At 40.7% G+C, this 17,427-nt stretch overlaps 1 protein-coding gene across 3 annotated transcripts in view; it reads right to left on the reverse strand.

The window, feature by feature from the left end:
* nrg2b (neuregulin 2b) overlaps positions 1–17,427 on the reverse strand; it is a 68,784-nt gene that overhangs the window by 21,956 nt on the left and 29,401 nt on the right. For all 3 annotated transcript variants that reach the window (XM_044127429.1, XM_044127428.1, XM_044127427.1), the window contains exons 3-5: positions 16,578–16,696; positions 14,878–15,001; positions 2,284–2,342 (exon numbers count right to left, since the gene is read on the reverse strand). In XM_044127429.1, the coding sequence (XP_043983364.1) occupies positions 2,284–2,342; positions 14,878–15,001; positions 16,578–16,696 (302 nt within the window). The remainder of the gene's footprint in view (positions 1–2,283; positions 2,343–14,877; positions 15,002–16,577; positions 16,697–17,427) is intronic.

Consider the following 17,427-nt stretch of genomic DNA (forward strand, 5'->3'; position numbering starts at 1 on the left):
TCCTCTTGGCTCTGATTGGTTGTTTATAACCGAGCTGTGTTTTTCTGCAGGTGGCTGCAGGACTACGAGGAGGAAGCAGAGGAGCTCAGTCACGTTATCAGTCAGGACATAGTGGCAGTTTTAACAAATATGTAAAAATACATATTCTTCATAAAAGTTACATGCGACTTTAAATGTAGAGGGAGGTGAGGCAGAGTTTTACTAACAGGAATTCAAAAAATGGCTGAGGTATTAGACAATGCTCACCATTTTTCTTTCTTTTTTCAGGGATTTCCCAAAATGCGAAACTACTCTCTTAAATTAACGTCACTGTAGTCATGAGCCCAAAATGAGAATTCCAGAAGACGTCACAAGTTTAAAGAAATGATCGAGCAGCATTCAGAGCACAAGCTGTAAAAGCAGCCGTTCCGACAGATGATCCATGGGCGCTGCGGCGGAAACCAAAGGTCAGGGCGCTTTCACTTTTCTGATCATTTTGAGGTTTTCAACCTGCATGGACGTCAGGGGAAGAGTTAGAGCTCATCTAAACACGTCAGAGGTTCCTCTGAAACGTGCTGCACTTCAGAAGACTTGAATTTGGGGATTTCTGGTTTTGCCTGGATCAAATTCAGACAAATCTCTTGGGGAAAAAAAACAAAACATTTTTTTTTTATTTTTTTTTTTTGCAACTAAATCTCCCATCAAAGCGGTAAAAACTGACTTTGATGCCTAAAAGGCCAGATGGAAGAACAGAAAGGTGGTTTTTTCCCCAGTCAGATTGTTTTTGTTTTGCTTTACACTGTGTGCACAACTATTGGGCAAGAATGACCATATCATCGTTTTTAAACACATTTTCTGACTCCAAGCTGGATAAACTGGAATGTTTGTTTAATCTTCGCAGGTGATGAGTGTCAAGTTCGCTGCAAAAACACACAATCTTACCAAATACTAGTGTCTTGTGCAAATATCTTTGTACTCTTGAATTAAGACAAAACTAACTTACAAGTAACTTTTAAGCAAAATCCTGCTTTAAATCAGTAAGTTCTTAATATTGATGAAATAGTTCTGGTTCCAGTGGGATGTTTTTGAAAACTGACTGTTTTTTTTTTTTTATGTCAGAAATGCTTATTGTAAAGTTTTGAGATGTTTGTTTTAAAAGTCTCACTTAAACTGACACAAATCAAAAAGTAAGTGGGGAAGACGTCTGCTTTTCCTTTAGTTGTGTAATTATTCTGCACAGTAATAGTGCAGACATTCTCCTAATAAAAGCCAAGAGCTTTACTTTTGCTTTCTTGAAAACTCACGTTTGAGGTTTGGGTTGCCAGTTTGGATCAACACAGATCACTCTAGTCGGTGATTAATCAAAAGAACAATCCTGAAAAATAAGACTTGCCCAATAGCTGCGCACGCAGGAAGAGACCGGCACCAATGGACCATCGACATGAACGAGCAATAAAACATTTTGAGCAAAAAGAGGAAAAAAAGCAACTTTGAGCTTCTTTAGAGACTCAGCTCTCTGTTTCATGTAAGTCTCAATTACAAAAGCAGACATAAACTAAATCTGTTGCTTAACAAACTCATTTTGTAGCATTTTCAGTCCAAGTTTTCGACATTTAATCGATGCGATGTCAAGCATGCAAGCTAGCATGAACATGAACAGAAACGATATTAAAATCAGGACATTTTGAGACTCACTGCAAAGACACAAAGTCTTAAAAGTAATTTTCTCCACAAAAGAAAAGAAACTCTCTATTGCCAAAATAATTTTTTTTTTTATTACAATATTACAAATTAAAACACCTTGTTACACTGGCAGATTCTTTCACTGAGACAAATGCCTTGTTAAAAATGAAATGATCTGCTAATGGAACAAAGACTTTTATTTTTGTTGTCGCCTCTTTTCCCTTGAAGTTTTTAATCTCAATGATTTTAATAAAAAAACAAAAAATAAGTTTAAAAACAAAAAGACTTAAAAAAAAAAAACTCCCATATTTTGCTGAAAAGTCACTTGTAAGGTAGTTCTGTCTTATTTCCAGCGTGCTGAGATATTTTCACCAGAAACTAGACGAAAAAAAACAAAAAGAACTTGGTAAGATTTTGTGTTTTTGCAGATCATCTGAGGAAGAGGAGGAAAACAGGGTGGAGGAGGACGCAACCTCATGCAAACACACCCTCACACACGTACAGGAAACAGAGAAGCAGTTTAGTAAACACACACACACACACACACACATTATCCAACCCCTCCGATGTGCCATGCAGCATCTCAGTGAGAAGGAGACAGACAAGAGCAAATGGACGTACTGTAGAAACTGGTCAAGACGGAGTTTTGACAGCGGTCCCCCGTATAGTCATTGGGACACCTGATGGAGCGAAAACAGGACACAGAGGGAGGAGAGCGGGATGGGGGGGGGTTAGAGACATGGAGAGAAGGGGGGGGGGGCAAAAAGAGGGAGACAAAAGAGAGCAGAGATGAGGGATTAGAAACAGCACAAACCACCAACTACAGAGAAACGAGAGAGAAGAGCAGCGTACCGCGGCGTTTCTGACGTCACCACGGCGCCTCACACGACGGCCTCTCAAACACACAAACAGATGAACACACACACACACACTCTCTCTCACAAGTTAAGAGTGTAGCACGGAGCAGGGATGCAGTAATCATTCGGTAAGCGGCTGGTTTGATTAATTCGCTAGCAGCAACATATTTTAGAAGAGTTTATGTAAAAACAGGAGAAGAAGAAAACAACGTCTGCTGGTCATACAGGTGACCTGAACGGGGGAAATTATGTCGGTCCAGAGAGTTTTAGTGTTATTTCGAGAATAAAGTCAGAATGTTAGGACTTTATTCCTCCAATTCTCACATTATTACGGGTTTATTCTCGTAATATTCTGACTTTATTGTTGCAACGCTACAGTTTTATTTTCCCACTGCTGTGACTGGTCTCAAATTTTTAGGACTTTGTTCTCATCAAGTGTTTTGACTCGATTCATAGCAGAGCATTTTTATCCAAATCGCTCCGGCTTCCCTCCATGCATCAAAACGCTCCTCTGTTTTAAAGTCAGTTTTACTCTTTAAATCACACTTCCTTTCTGTTATTTCTGTCACTTGAACTAAAGACAAGGAACTTTTGTAAAATTAACTGGAAATAATGTCTTTCCAGCTTTAAACATGACTAATAGCGTTTTGTTTTTTTTTCCAAATCCCTTACAGTTTCGAGACGTCAGTTTGAATAAGTGAGTTATTGATAAGTTCTCTAGCGTTCACTTCACATAAAACTATAACAGCTTTCCTTTTGTGTCACAAACAGAAGTTTAGTGCTGGTTTTAAATGCAGTATGTTACTTCATACCTCCACACCATTTATGTAGAAAAACTAAAACTTTTCTTTCACTCATGCTTTTGTTTGATTCTGAGTTAACGAGAGACTTTTCCTCCTGTATTTTAGAACTTCCTTCACTCAGGCTCGTCTCTTTACACTTTTTTTTTTTTTCCCTTTGGCTTATTGAAAAGCTGGCTGCGTTTTGGTCCCGATGTAGTAATGGTTTCCTTCTGGCGTCTCGCCCCATGCAGCCCATCTTTTCCCTTTACGCCTAAAGAAAAAATGGCCTTATCGGGCATCTTAAAACTGCCACGGCACTTTTTTATTTTATTTTGGACAGTCCTTTATGTCGGCTGGAGATATTTGTGGGTTTTTTTTTTTTTTTTGTCTGCCTTCCAAATTTTTCCTGGCAGCTGTGGCCGAAATGTTGTGTTGGTCTCCTTGACCGTGGCTTGGCTTCAACATAATCCCTCGTTTTCTACTTTTTAATTAGAGTTTAATCACTGCTCATTGGCTTTCTCAATTCCTTGGATATTTTTAATGTCCTTTTCCTGTTTTATACGGTTCAACTGCCTTTTCCTCCAGGTCCTTTGACTCTGAATGCAGCAGCATCCCTGCAGCACCGTATGAAACGTTTAACTCGGTAACTCAACCACCTTTTGTGCACACACAAAAATTACAAGCAAACATTGGCTCCCAATTGAGGCTGTTTACCTAAAGTGGCCATTTAAACTTAGTTATGTCAGCTTTTGTGTTTTTAAGTCAAAACTTCAGCGGCTATATAAACTCTTCACCAGTCATTTGGGTAGTTTCTGTAGTCAAAAGGATTTAAAAGGAGTAAGCATAATTTCTGTACCTGAAGGTTGGCAGAGTTTCAGTACTTTGACTTACAATTTTTGCGACAAGCCATCAGTCCAGGCACAACGGACTTAAAACCATAGGCATGGTGCCTGATTGTTAGGTCTCCAAGCGACTGGCCCTCAGACAGCATTAGAAACATAATTGAGGAGATTTATGGGTCTCAGTGTGGAGTTGGAAAATCCTCCAGCAGTCTTTTCTTAGATGGCCACTGACTAATGTGTTAATTAAGAGTCTGGGGTCGACTTGATGTTGTATTTTTATTGTTGATTCTATGTTGCATTGTATTTTTGTGTTTGATTTGATGTAAAGCACTTTGAAATGCCTTGCTGCTGAAATGTGCTATACAAATAAAGTTTGATTGATTGATTGATTGACCAGGAGATTCGCTTTGTGTGTCTTTTTTTTCTTTTCGTTTCAGATCTCAACTTTGGACAAGATAAAAACACAAGAAAACACAGTTCGCTCATTAAGTATAAAATATGTGACTTAAGCTGTTTCTTTTCCTGTTGGTAAAACTGGTTGAAAAATTATTGTGATTTATAGAAAGAAATCATGCAAACATTTTGCTCCCAGGTGAGACGGTTAAAAAAATGTGAGATCCCAAACGTAGGGAATGCTGGGTTTCCCCCACTGTACTATAAGCCTGGCGGGCCACCAGGCTTCACTTGTAGCTTAGCATTGCTTATTTATTTTAGTCTTTTTCTAATGTTTGCATTTTTAAAGACTTTATAGTTGGTGTTTAGGTGTTAATCTTCCAATAACACATAAATATCAAATGGTATTTTCAAATTTCCTGTCAACTTTAAACATTTATTAACTCAAAAACACGATGGATGAATGACCGCCTCGGCGCCCAACCACTGGGCTTAGCAAGTTTTCTGGGGGAAACCCTCGAATGTCCAATGCAAGTTCTTTTCTTTTGACCTAAAAGATTTCTGAAATTTGTTAAACTGTTCGGACAACAATAGTGCTTACAATAGTGATTTCTTTCAAACCCAGAGAAACATTACGAGAACTGAAAAGTGACCAATTACATTTTTGCTTCTCTTTTCATGGCTCATCTGAGATTAAAGGTAACAAAAAAAGCCCTCAAATAAACTTTATGTCCTGGACCATGACATCCACTCACCTTGCAATGAAAATGCTTTTCATTTAGCAACCAGAGCGGGTCGGTGCGTTCGAACAGCCTCGTCTTTTCTGAACACACTCCCAGCTACGAGGGAGGGCAGAGACTGAATGCTGCGTCTGCAAACAGTAACCACTGAGTGTATAACAAATCAATCTGACTCAAACGCCATTACAGTAACTGGATCTTTGACACTAGGTTAAACTCAGAGTTTAACCTAGAGTTATCAGGCTGTCCACCAGGAAATGGAGCATTTGACCGCAAAGAAACCCATAACTCCACATTAAAATGTTTTCACTGGACAGAACACAGGAAGGCACACGCAGCGTTTATCTCAAGCTACAAATACTCCCTTAGCATAAATTTCAGCTGTTTTTCTATTTACGTCTATGGTGTCCCTGGGGTTCTGCTGCTGGAAAGCCAAAAGGGGAAAAGTTTAAGAAAACTATAAAAACAAAATACTCAAAAGAGCAGAACTGATCTGTATTATGAAGGTTTAGTGCTTTAAGTAATAAATTCACTCAGTGATAGAACTTCGGTGTACAGGCGCGCTGTCCATAGAAGTGATGGCGTGAGCTTTTTACCAGGATGGGTTGCACTGACCCGACGTGCGTTATTTTATTTTATTTTTTTGTGGCTTCAGTAACTAAAGTACTAATAGTGTTTTTCAGAAACGGAGGAAGCGATGTCTGACCGTGACACCCGCCGCGCTCTTCACCGAGGTTTGTGCTAAGACCGGCAAGAGTTAAAATCCTTTAAGGAGTTTCAAATGGGGTTAAAACCAAACAGCGCACATAAAATAAAATGCACACACAGACAGCTCTCCACAGAGTGTGAGCGTAAAAATTGTTGGAATAGTTTTTGTTTTTTTTTCTTTTTAGGATTTCTTGGCCACGAACAATAACAGGAGTTTACATGCAGCTGCAGAAAGTGCTGTTCTGTTTCTGGATGGTTGGCGAGCTGTCAGCCAATAGTGCAAGTGGGGGAGGGGTGCGAGTCGGCTATTCTCTCCCTGGCATCGGCTATCAAACTCACAGTGCCAAAACTAACAAGCAGGGCTCCTCACTGCATCACAAGAAACAGGAGACTGATTCCAGTACATGCAGGGAAACACCCAGGATTTATTTACTTATTCATTTTTTTGCTAACTTACTTCTCCTCACAATTGGACTTTGTGTATTACACACACATTGTTCACCTTTTTAGCCATACCAGCAGTCATATGTCTGTAACCGACAAGGTATGTGTTCTTTAGCCTCCGTTGGTTGAAGCAGGGCGGGAATTTAGGGCCATGTCCTCCAGCTAAATGCTAATTGTTGGTGTGTTGTTGTTTTTGTCGGGACATCGATATAGATCTGAATCTGACTCAAAAATCATCACGAACGTTGCGCTGTAACGCGTGTCACAGCTCTTAGCCCGCTTTGCATAATTGGTCTGATCAATTTTCCTGCTGCAACTGACACTGAGGCGCCTTTTTGTCGTCTCTGTACCGCAGCCGAGCGAAAGACGGGCAACGCTTTAGAGAATCTGATCCGACTGCAGTGCACATTATCCTCTGGATGGATCACAACAATTGACCGGAGTACTTCTGATACCGTTGATGTGGCACTATTCCAGCGATGATGACAGAGGCTCTTCGGCAACTCCATCCGGCCCCCGGCAGTAATAACCCGTGCCGTATTTATTCCACTGATGTAGTGCCTGGTCAACACATTTATCCAGATTAAAATGCAAGGACCTTCCTCTTGCCCTCTTGCATAAACTGACTGGGTATCCTTCGCTCCTCTTTCTCACCAATAAAGAGAGAACTTGCATTTTGAATCAATTACAGCAAAAACCCTCAGTAGAGCCCACTCAGCAATTTCCCAGAGAGATATAAATAGAGCAGAGAGGAAGAGGTGAAGCAGCCCTGTTCGCTCTCTCTCTCTCTCTCTCTCTAGTCTTTCTTTATCTGCCTAAACCTTCTTCCTAGTTTCCCTCCTAACTGTTTATGAGTGAAAATGAGCAGAGAGCCCATCAAAGTAAAGCACTTTTTTTTGTTGGACGACACAAAGGCAAACTCTTCGGTTTCCGTCAACTGATTAAAGCCTCATTAATCTCAACATAAATGCACGCACCAACATGATATTGAGGCATCAATATTGGCTTGATCTAATAACGCTCGTACATTGGATTAAAGGGAGTTTAATGACGCACGGGGACATTTGAGAGGAAATGTGATATTTTTAACTAGATAGTTGGAAATCCATTCCATGTATTACTGACGTCATCGAGTCAAAACAGCTTCTTATTTTAGGATTTGACCTGCATGAACAGATATCTGATAGTGTGTTTTATTAATAAAGTTTGGGTAGTCTTGAAGACATTGTCCTCCGTCACTGCAAGCTGACATCTGCTTTGCAATGAATATTTGCTGTAAAAACACACAAAGAGGCAGGTCAAAGTAAAACACTTCCATCTCGTTCATGGTGCCAAAACAATATACAAAAACCTGCCGCTAAGCACCCTGGGAAATAGTTACCACTGCAGGGCTACCTTAAAGAAAACCCTCGTCTACTCAACTCTTGGCGATATGAGAAACTGAATAATACTATAATACAACTTACAACTGTAAGTTTATCTTCCACAAACTCACGTATTTAAGTTCAGAATCAAAAACTCACCAGATTTAAGTAGAAATTACTAAATGCTCTTTTCCACTAGCACCACAACTTATCTCTGCTGCAGGGGATTTCCACTAGTAACAGTTGCATGATACCAGCACCTTTCTTATGAACCAACTTTGCTGCGGTTCCAAACGTGCTGAAAATGAAACATCGGGACCTGTTGGTCCCTGATTAGATGGTGAGGTTGCGTACCAAAACTGCATCACGCTTTCTTGCCATTTTCTTTTTCCAAGTAAGACAAAAAGCCACATACTGTTCAACACACTTTAGTCACGTACAGATTACGTCGCACTACTTTTCGGACTCTGGGGTCGCCCTGCTATAAGGCAAACCCCAGCGCCGTGTCTTAATGGCGTTTCCTATTAAACAACACCACAACTGTGAAATTTTGTTTCATCAACATTGGCGGAATATCGACAAAGCACTGCGCACATTTGTGATGAAAGCGCAGCTTTAATCCATTTACAAGGCCTTGTGTCCTGCATTCGCAATAATGTTATGCTAAAAGCTAGCATAAGTACTGTGTACATTTGAACCGTCATTTCTCTCTTATGTCTAGTAGGGAGTGTGTCATTTTTATTCGGCCTCAATCATCTCTGTGAGGTGGTGGAAATGATTGAGAGGATATCCAGAAATGGGCTAGCATCGAATTTAGCGGTGAAGCAAACGTCAACTAATTGAGAGTTTCCTGGAGCAGTTTGCTGGTCGTTACGTACTTTTTACTAGATGTTGGCAAGGCAACGAGTCCTGCTGACGTGGCTTTAGCCGTCACTTCCTCTCTCTGCCTGGATCGCTTGTCAACCCTCTGCTAGGACAAAGCTACTCAAAGCTAATCTGGAATCACCAGAGGAAGAGAGCAGGGCTAACCCCAGTGACGTCAGTCCGAACCAGGAAAAGACTTCCCAATCTGAGTAACGCTTCTATAAAACTCCACATCTGCATGACTGCGAAGGGAGGTTAAGTCGGTGGAACCCATTAATGAGCTCTTCTCCACTTTCACCTGGGTTTTAAACACAATGTCTTTCTGCATCGCCTGTCCTCCAATTTAAACTACAGAGTGCATTTTGCTGTACAGCAATAATTTGCCCTTTAGGGAAGAGGATATTAGATGTTTTCCCAGATGGGGAGGTTGGAGGGTGGGGGAATAAAACAGCTTACCAAATACCCCCTCAAGTTTCAGAGCCATCATAAATTTCGGCGGCCTGCCAGTGCCATGCGCTGGAATGATTTGCAGCAGTTGTGCAGATTCATGAGAGACAGAACAAGAGGGAGAGTTAGGGTCTACATATCTCTGAAGTGAACAAGCAGCACTGACAGTCTACAGACAGCGGTCTTATTTACATCCTGTTATCCAGCGACCCCGGCAGACGGGCCAGCAAAGGATGACGGAGCCGAGAAACCCACGCCGGGTCCCATAAAAAACACAAACCCTGCAGGTTCCTGGCCGTGCAGCATGCTGAGCACAGAGCGGAGTCGTGTACGCACACAATCGCGCACGTCTTCCCCCAAAACCCCACACACCCCTAACGTCTGGGTGTCAACCCTTTCAAACTAAGTTTTCTGCTCGTCAGCACCTCGAGAATAAATCCTGAATTATCCTTCAGCAGTGTCCGCAAGGTATATCAGATGGGAGGTGGAGGGAACGGCAGCGAGGGAAGGAGGGAAACGTGGGACGGAAACGGAGAGAGAGCGAGAAAAACGGAGGTAAAGAACGCAACGAGCGCAGGTACGAGGCATCTACGGTGGATGTAAGGATGAGTTTCTCTCAGATGTGTTCAGTTGTACAGAGAGAATTATAATAAAGCTTTTGATCACACAGTACTTTACATACCATCTGTTCTCCACACAGTCAGGGGAAGGAAATGCTACACGTCTTCCAAATAATCCAGCTTGGAATTTAAAGATTACGACTCTGCTGACTTATCCAAGAAGTTAAAAAGCAGAAAGGCATCTATCTATCTATCTATCTATCTATCTATCTATCTATCTATCTATCTATCTATCTATCTATCTATCTATCTATCTATCTATCTATCTATCTATCTATCTATCTATCTATCTATCTATCTATCTATCTATCTATCTATCTATCTATCTATCTATCTATCTATCTATCTATCTGCTGGTTTGATATTTTTGAAGCATTTTCTCACGCGTTTCCTGTTTACGCCTCATAATACACGATCATGGAAGAAATACTTTATCTATGATTGTTGAAACAGTCATTGAAAAACACCATACACCCCTACTTCCTGCAGGAAGTAAGAAGGGGAGTAGCAGCTAGGTGTTGCTAAACACATTCAGTGGTTAACTCATCGTTAGCAAGCGTGGGCAGCGCCACAATAGCACGCATGGTGGGAGTTAGCATGGTGCTAAACTTCACAATATACGACCCTTCAGCGAGATTGTTGAATGTTAAACTTTAGGACAGTGCAATGAGAAAAAGACTGAAGAGGGATTCCTTGTTAGCAGAGATGTGCAGATCTTCGCTAATGAGCTAATCTAGTGCTTCAGCATGTTTGCTAAATTTAAAAACGTTTATCCTCTGAATTAACTTTTCCGGATAAATGAAAAAGCACCAATTTACTTTACTGTTTTATACACTTTCACTTGACTAAAGTTTGACATTTTGTGTTGCAGTTTTGATTGTAATCTTTTAAGAATTTTTCAACTTGCTAGATGTTTATGTTCATGCTCTTATTTTGAAGTGAGCGAAGACTGTTCACACAGCAGTTCCTTTTCCTATCCTCATGTTTTCTCTTTTTCTTTCCACCAATAATTTATGTCAAATAAAACACAAACAGGATCAAAATAAAACCTGGACAGTACAGAGCGCAACATACGATATCTAAGGCTGATATAGAAAATATAAATTATAATGTCTAGTTGAAATGCAAACTTGTAAAAAAGAAGAAAATGTTGAAATTTTTAATATATTTCAGGTTTTGTATTACTAGTTTTAGAGTGACGCCCATATATTGTAATGTCAGTAGTTACTTTTAGCTGTGATTACGTGATTGTTTTTCAGTTTATTGTTTGGTCTTCTTTTGGAGAAACACTGTTTTTCCTTCTCCAATTTCAGGCAGACAGACATTTTTTCCCACTTTCTGTGTAAAACGTCGATCTAAGTCACAGCTGAATCATTTAATACTCAGTTAATGAACGCTTTAGCACTTGCTGCTCTAAACACCTACAAGTCTGATGGCTGCTTCCTGGGAAGACGCCTCCTACTCAGAGGAAGTGATGCGTTTAATGCTTGCAGTTTTGTTTCTAGGAGGACTGGATCTCTCACCAGTGCAGGAACTATGTGGACCTGACGGGGAAGTCTCCGGGTCCAGGTCAGGTCCGATAGTTTGTCTAATTTTTTTTAGGATATCAAATTTATAACTGGAGATGAATTTAACGGACTGGGAACTAATTTGAGTGTCTTAACTCTTAACTTTAGGTGCAGAATTGACTGTAAAGTAGGTTTTACATGTAATTTAACGATCCATGACCTTATTAGCCAATCTGCAGCTCCGAAACATAACGCCTAGAGTTATTCATGTGAATAAGTTACAGAGGTTGTGAAATAATTAGTGAAAGTAGTAAGTAAGAAAAAAAATCTCAAATTTGTAAGCGACACCATCAGACGAGGAATAATGACACAAAAATAGAAAATGTATTGTTGTGTAATGTCTTGGTACTTCATGTGCTACCTCCAAAAGTACTATTTAGCAACTACATTTTAGAAGTGTTAGACATAAACACATTGGCTGTCGTGATCTTGTGGTTTCAAATGGCCTGGAAAGGTCTTCAAAGTTTCATACAGTCTGATTGTTTCAGGAATAAAAACCAATCGTTGCTCTTTACATTTTTTCCCCATTTCAGAAACATAAAGTTGTACGCAGTACGATAGTTGTTTTTGCACTACCTTCCACTTCTGCCTGTTTCCATCGTCCAAACTGATTATCAATTTTTGAAAAGCATTTTTGGTTACAGAAAATTCATAATCCACTTGAGCTATTGTTGTTTTGGTCCTTTTGTCTGTTTTTCTCTGGATATTTGAAATGTCTCCCAGTTCCAGTGCTAATTGTTGTTTAGGAATTAAAGATTTTGTTTAATCTTTAAGAGGATGCACTCACATTGTTGTTGTTGTTATTATTATTATTATTATTATTATTATTATTATTATTATTATTATTATTATTATTATTATTATTATTATATTAGATAGAAATGGTCTCAAAATGGCAATATTATCGTTTATCGCAATAAATTCTGGGACAATTTATCGGCTGTCAAAACGCGTTATCGTGACAGGCCTAACTTTGCATTATAACGATCATACACTGTTTCTATTGTACACACTTTTGATAAACGATGGTTGTCGTGTGTACAACGAACAACAACAACAACAGAAAACTGGAATATGCTGTGCTTGTTTTTCTCAAAATATATCAGAAATTTACTCTTGACGAACATCACGTGTGCCACGACAAATACAAAAACAGACTCATCAAACCCGTGCTTTGCTTACGTTTATTTAACCGAAAACAGAAAGTCAACACTTTTAATTTGGACTTCTCGCCATTGTCCAACATACACAGTCCAGGCTTCATGACGCTGGTAGTAGCTGAGTAACTCACAGGTGTGGCTAAACTCTCAGTTAAAGGTGAAGGAGTGAATCATCTGACAGCCGTGCCTCCTGCTCTGTCCTCTGTGCTGCCCTCGGCTCGCAAAGTGGCTCATGGTTACGAGCCAGCAGAGAGAGCAGCTAACACGCCGTGTCAGCGGGACGCCCTGTTTAACTTTTCCTTGCTTCACCGAGCAGAGTAGCATTATAGAGAGTTCACTGTAACGTTACCCGCTTCCTGCAACCTGACACGGACCTGCTGGGATCCCTTAAAGCAGAATAGCTACAGTACCTGAGAATGGTTCACATAGATATTCACCACCACAGGTGTAAATGTGATTTTTATTTTTTAAGAATCACTTTTAGAATGAACCATTCAAAGCACAGGGAGTATAAATCTGACCTTGTTGAGTACCTGTTTTTTTTTTTCTTCTAAAAATTCAAACACATTAGATGAGATCCTCTGCAACATGCACCAAAAACACAATTTCTTTCAAAAAAGACCAGTGAGCTTCTGGCATAATTCTGGTTGGACATTTGACCGCTCTTGTTGCCAGAATTGGTACACGCCATTTAAATTGTTTAGCTTCGTAGCCACAATCTTAAGCACAGTCCACAAATGTTCAACAGATCTGAAGCTGCTTCAAGTCTTGTGTAAAATGAAAGCTGCTCTAGCAACACCAGTGTCACCGTCCACAGCGAAGGAAGATTAGCATTTGCTTTAAAGCTGGGGTATTTAATCGATATTGTCACTTATTTTAATTGTACCCAGTTCTTTAAATGTCCTGTGAGTGAGTATATTTGCCCATTTATCCATACCAACTGGAACTTTAAATCTCTAGCTAGTTATTTTTGAAATGTACCGTCTACTAAAAGAGCGCCCCTCAGATTAATTTTACTCCCTGCGGGGTGAAATTACAGTAATAACCCGATATCGGCTGGAAAGCGCAACGTCTCCCCTTTCTGAATTTTCAGATAGCGCAAAATGTGGAGGAATTACAGTACTGCACATTTGGCTGGATTCCCATTGCTCCGTTTACCACTTATAAGGCTAACTTTTATTTTTTAAAATGCTCTACTGGTACATATTATCTAAAATTGTCACTATGGTGTGACAGTTTGTTATGAGATAGATAATCTGTGAACAGATTGATGTCCTCCACCTCCTCCCAGTGCTACCATTGCCGTCTGAAGGAATGCAAAACTCTTAGTCAAAAACAACCAATCAGAGCCAGGAGGAGGTCTTAGTGCTGTCAATCAATCTCATGTGCGTGCTGCTAAATGTGCTAATGGCAGACAAACAACTCATCATTACAGGAAAACGATCTGTCCATCATCATCGGTTGCCATGCTAACTAGCATTAGCATTCATTACAGGCTTCGTTGTGGTGAGCTAGCTGTAGCTTAACAAAGAGCAAAGGGGAGGTTTTGAGCACCATGTAAAGTAGGGTGATTGACAGCGCTAAGACCCTCCTCCTGGCTCTGATTGGCGGTTTCTAGTTGGAAATGTATTTTTACAAATTATCCGTCACATACTATAATGTCATGACATAATGACAGTTTTAACAAAAATGTAAAAAAGATATTTTTATAAAAGTTACCTATAACAGATTTAAAGTATAAAACAAAAAAAGCTTCTGAAAAGGCCCTGACCTTTAACCAATAACTATTGTTTCATAATAAATTAATGGTTAATAGTTTTATAATAGTTTTATAATTTAAAACGAGCTCCAATATTTCTGAAATAAAGAGAGGCCAATATCCAACAACAATTACACATGTGAGGTTTAGGTGATGCTTTCAAAAATATTAGGGAAGGCATAGATACATCAGGTCACACCAGAAAAATTAACGTCTTAAATGCATCAGTACCACATTCACATCTATGACGATTAACTGCACACTGCTGATTGAAGATGAAATGTTTCACTAAGTCAATCAACCACCGTTAAAATCCAGCGTACTGGATGCTAAACGGGAAGATAAAGACTCCGTTTCCCAGAATGCCAGACATCCACACCAACACCTCTGCGGTGAAGAGCAGCTCCAGGCTGCTCCGTCTCTCGCTCACTCGCACACAGACGCTCCCACACCGCTGCAGCAGGGAGCGAAGACTTCTGGTCTTGAACATTTAACCTCTACAGCCACGAGAGCCCGGTGAATGGGAAAACCGACCCCTGAGCCACGGTGGCGCCGTTTAACACGCATGAAACGGAGCGCGTGGCGGTGTGGCGACCAGCAGACACTGACGGATGAAAGGCGGTGGGGTGGAGAAATGAAGGCTGAAGGTTTAAAAGACAGAACTTACTTGCAAGACAGCTGGTTAAAACCGTGTATAAAGAAACAGTCTCCTCCGTTAGCGCAGTAGGCCCTTTCTGAGTCGTTGCAGCGCCTCACGTGACTCACACCTGGAGATGGGGTGGTGGTGGTCACTGGCGAGGATGGACACAAACAAAGACACAGAGGGCTGTTAGCACTCAAGGTGTGTGTGCGCTGTTTAATAATGACACTTTAAAAATGCAGTTGAAACATATTTCACAGACTACAATATAAAATAGTGCACGGCGTTTGGTTTCCGACGATAAATCAAACTGAAATTTTTCCAGCCTAGTGTCGGCGAGGATTACGGAACGACTCTGTTTGCTGAAATGTAAACGGGAATGTTTTAGAGACGTTTCTCTCGTAAGTCAGAAGTTTTACATTTAGATTTTTGTGCCTTCAAGCAATTTGTCAGAGTTCGTACACTTTTACCCGCGGCAAAACGGCGAGATAATTTGAACAGATTTTAAAAAATCTTGGTTGTTACTATTTTAAGTGAATCCATTTTCACTTTTTTTTCCCCTAGCAGGGGGTCTTTTGTGGGCTCTAGTGTCCCTTATTCGAAAGTAGGCTGACAGGAAGGGGGAAGACATGCGGCAAGCGTCGGCTGGGTCCGGGAATCGAACCCGCGACCGCCACGTCGAGGGCTGAAGGCCTCCAAATGTGGGTCCTGCTATCCCCTACGCCACCACAGCACACCCATCCATTTTCACTTTCAACGCAACATTTTTCAGCACATTTATTCCAGAGTCAATATTTTCAGCTGAAGGAATATTTTTCCTTTTAGCAAAGTCGTGGCGGCGTCACTTCGCTACATGACGGCCTGCTGCACTTCTCAAAGTAGATGCCGTGACACGGAAATAATTTTACGTACAAATATTGAAGCAACATCTCAAAAGATCAACCAAGAAGCGAAAACGTCAGAAAAATGCGTCCTGAAAAAGGACAGTGATGCTCAGCAGTTAGCACACCTCGAGAATATTACTATAAAACTTATTCTATCACTTAGAAATAAATAATTTTGGAGGGAATAATAACAATCGTAAAACAAAACACCTCCAGTAAATTTTAAAAAGCAGAATTTCAGCCGTCAGCCAAGACGAGTTAAAAGGTTTCTGGAGAAACGGTTTCTGGTCGGGTGAGACAAAGACACGTAGGACACGAAGTCCTGGTGGTTTTATGTTTTATAATGTTGTACATTTGTCATTAAGGTGCTTTGTCGCATTCAAATAAAATCACTCCGGCGTGTGTGGAGAAGTCGAGCCAGCATCACACTCGAGGTTAGCTTGGCTTCAGTGAAATTGCGAGTCTTTAACCTTACAGTCAAATTTGCAGCTAAAACAATTAATTGAGAAGCTAAAATGAAAGTAACATCCACAGAACGTTCATGTAAAAGTCCGGTGGTCTCCGTACATTCAGTCAAACACATATTTATCCGCAGTTTGATTCAATCAAATTCAAAACCATTCGACTCCTTCGATCGAAGGCGCTTTCTCCACTTTGTATCCTAAATAAAACGATGCTAACAAGTTCAAGCTTCAAAGCGCCGTTCCGACCCAAACGGATGCACTTTTAACCCCTTCATCAATGGCTCTCGATTTTCCCGGCGGCGAGTTTACGTCGTATTTGAGTCACGCTCCGACTCGCAGACAGACATGCAGAACGAAGCCGCCCAGGTCCGGTGCTTACAGATCTGCACGGTGATTATACTCGTGGCGTTTTCTTGTCCTAACGAGTTTTCAGCCACGCAGGTGTAGTTGCCGGAGTCTTCCAGACGGACACGAGTGATCTGCAACTTTGAATTTTTTCTTCAGAGGGGAAGAGACAAGAGACACGCTCAGTTATTCTTGGTCACAGTAAAATGAAAAACTACATTTTCTTTTCTAGCAACTGGCACATAAACTGGTTGTGGAGAGACTTTGAAATATTCCAGAGGATATGAATCATTCATGGAGGAACTATGATCACTATTATTCACCAGGTTCACAGATAAACTGACACTGAAAGCCACTGAACACATAGGCTGCGTTCACACAGCAGGAGGTATTGATGCACAGTTCTGATTTGTTTTTTTGCTGAAATACAGGGTTTTATTGTTGTTGTTTTTTAAAAACTCAACCGCAAAGTGAGTTCTGTGTGAACGGTTTACGATCCCAAAGCGGCCCAGTCAGACTGCGGACACTTTGAAACCGATCGTGTCCAAATTGCCACCACATAAGGACGTGGAGCAGGTCAGATTTTTTTGAGGGGGGGGTGAAAAGATCAGAACTGAGAGGTTCAGACTGAGGTGAAAAAGTTGAATATTGGTCGCATCTGGGCAAAAAAAGAAAAAGAAAAGTCGATTTAGTTTTCATTGGCCTGCTGTGTGAGCGTAGCCATGGTAACTGACGACCACATGACAAACAGTAGGCCTCTGTTAAACGAGCAGCGTCTGCAACACCTGCATAATGTTGGGGGGGAAAAAAACATCCCAGAATCAGAGATCTTAATCGCTCTCGTTAAAATAACTTCATTCTTTCACAACTTTCTCCTGGTAACG

This window comes from Gambusia affinis, linkage group LG09, assembly GCF_019740435.1.
Source record: "Gambusia affinis linkage group LG09, SWU_Gaff_1.0, whole genome shotgun sequence".
NCBI lineage: Eukaryota > Metazoa > Chordata > Actinopteri > Cyprinodontiformes > Poeciliidae > Gambusia > Gambusia affinis.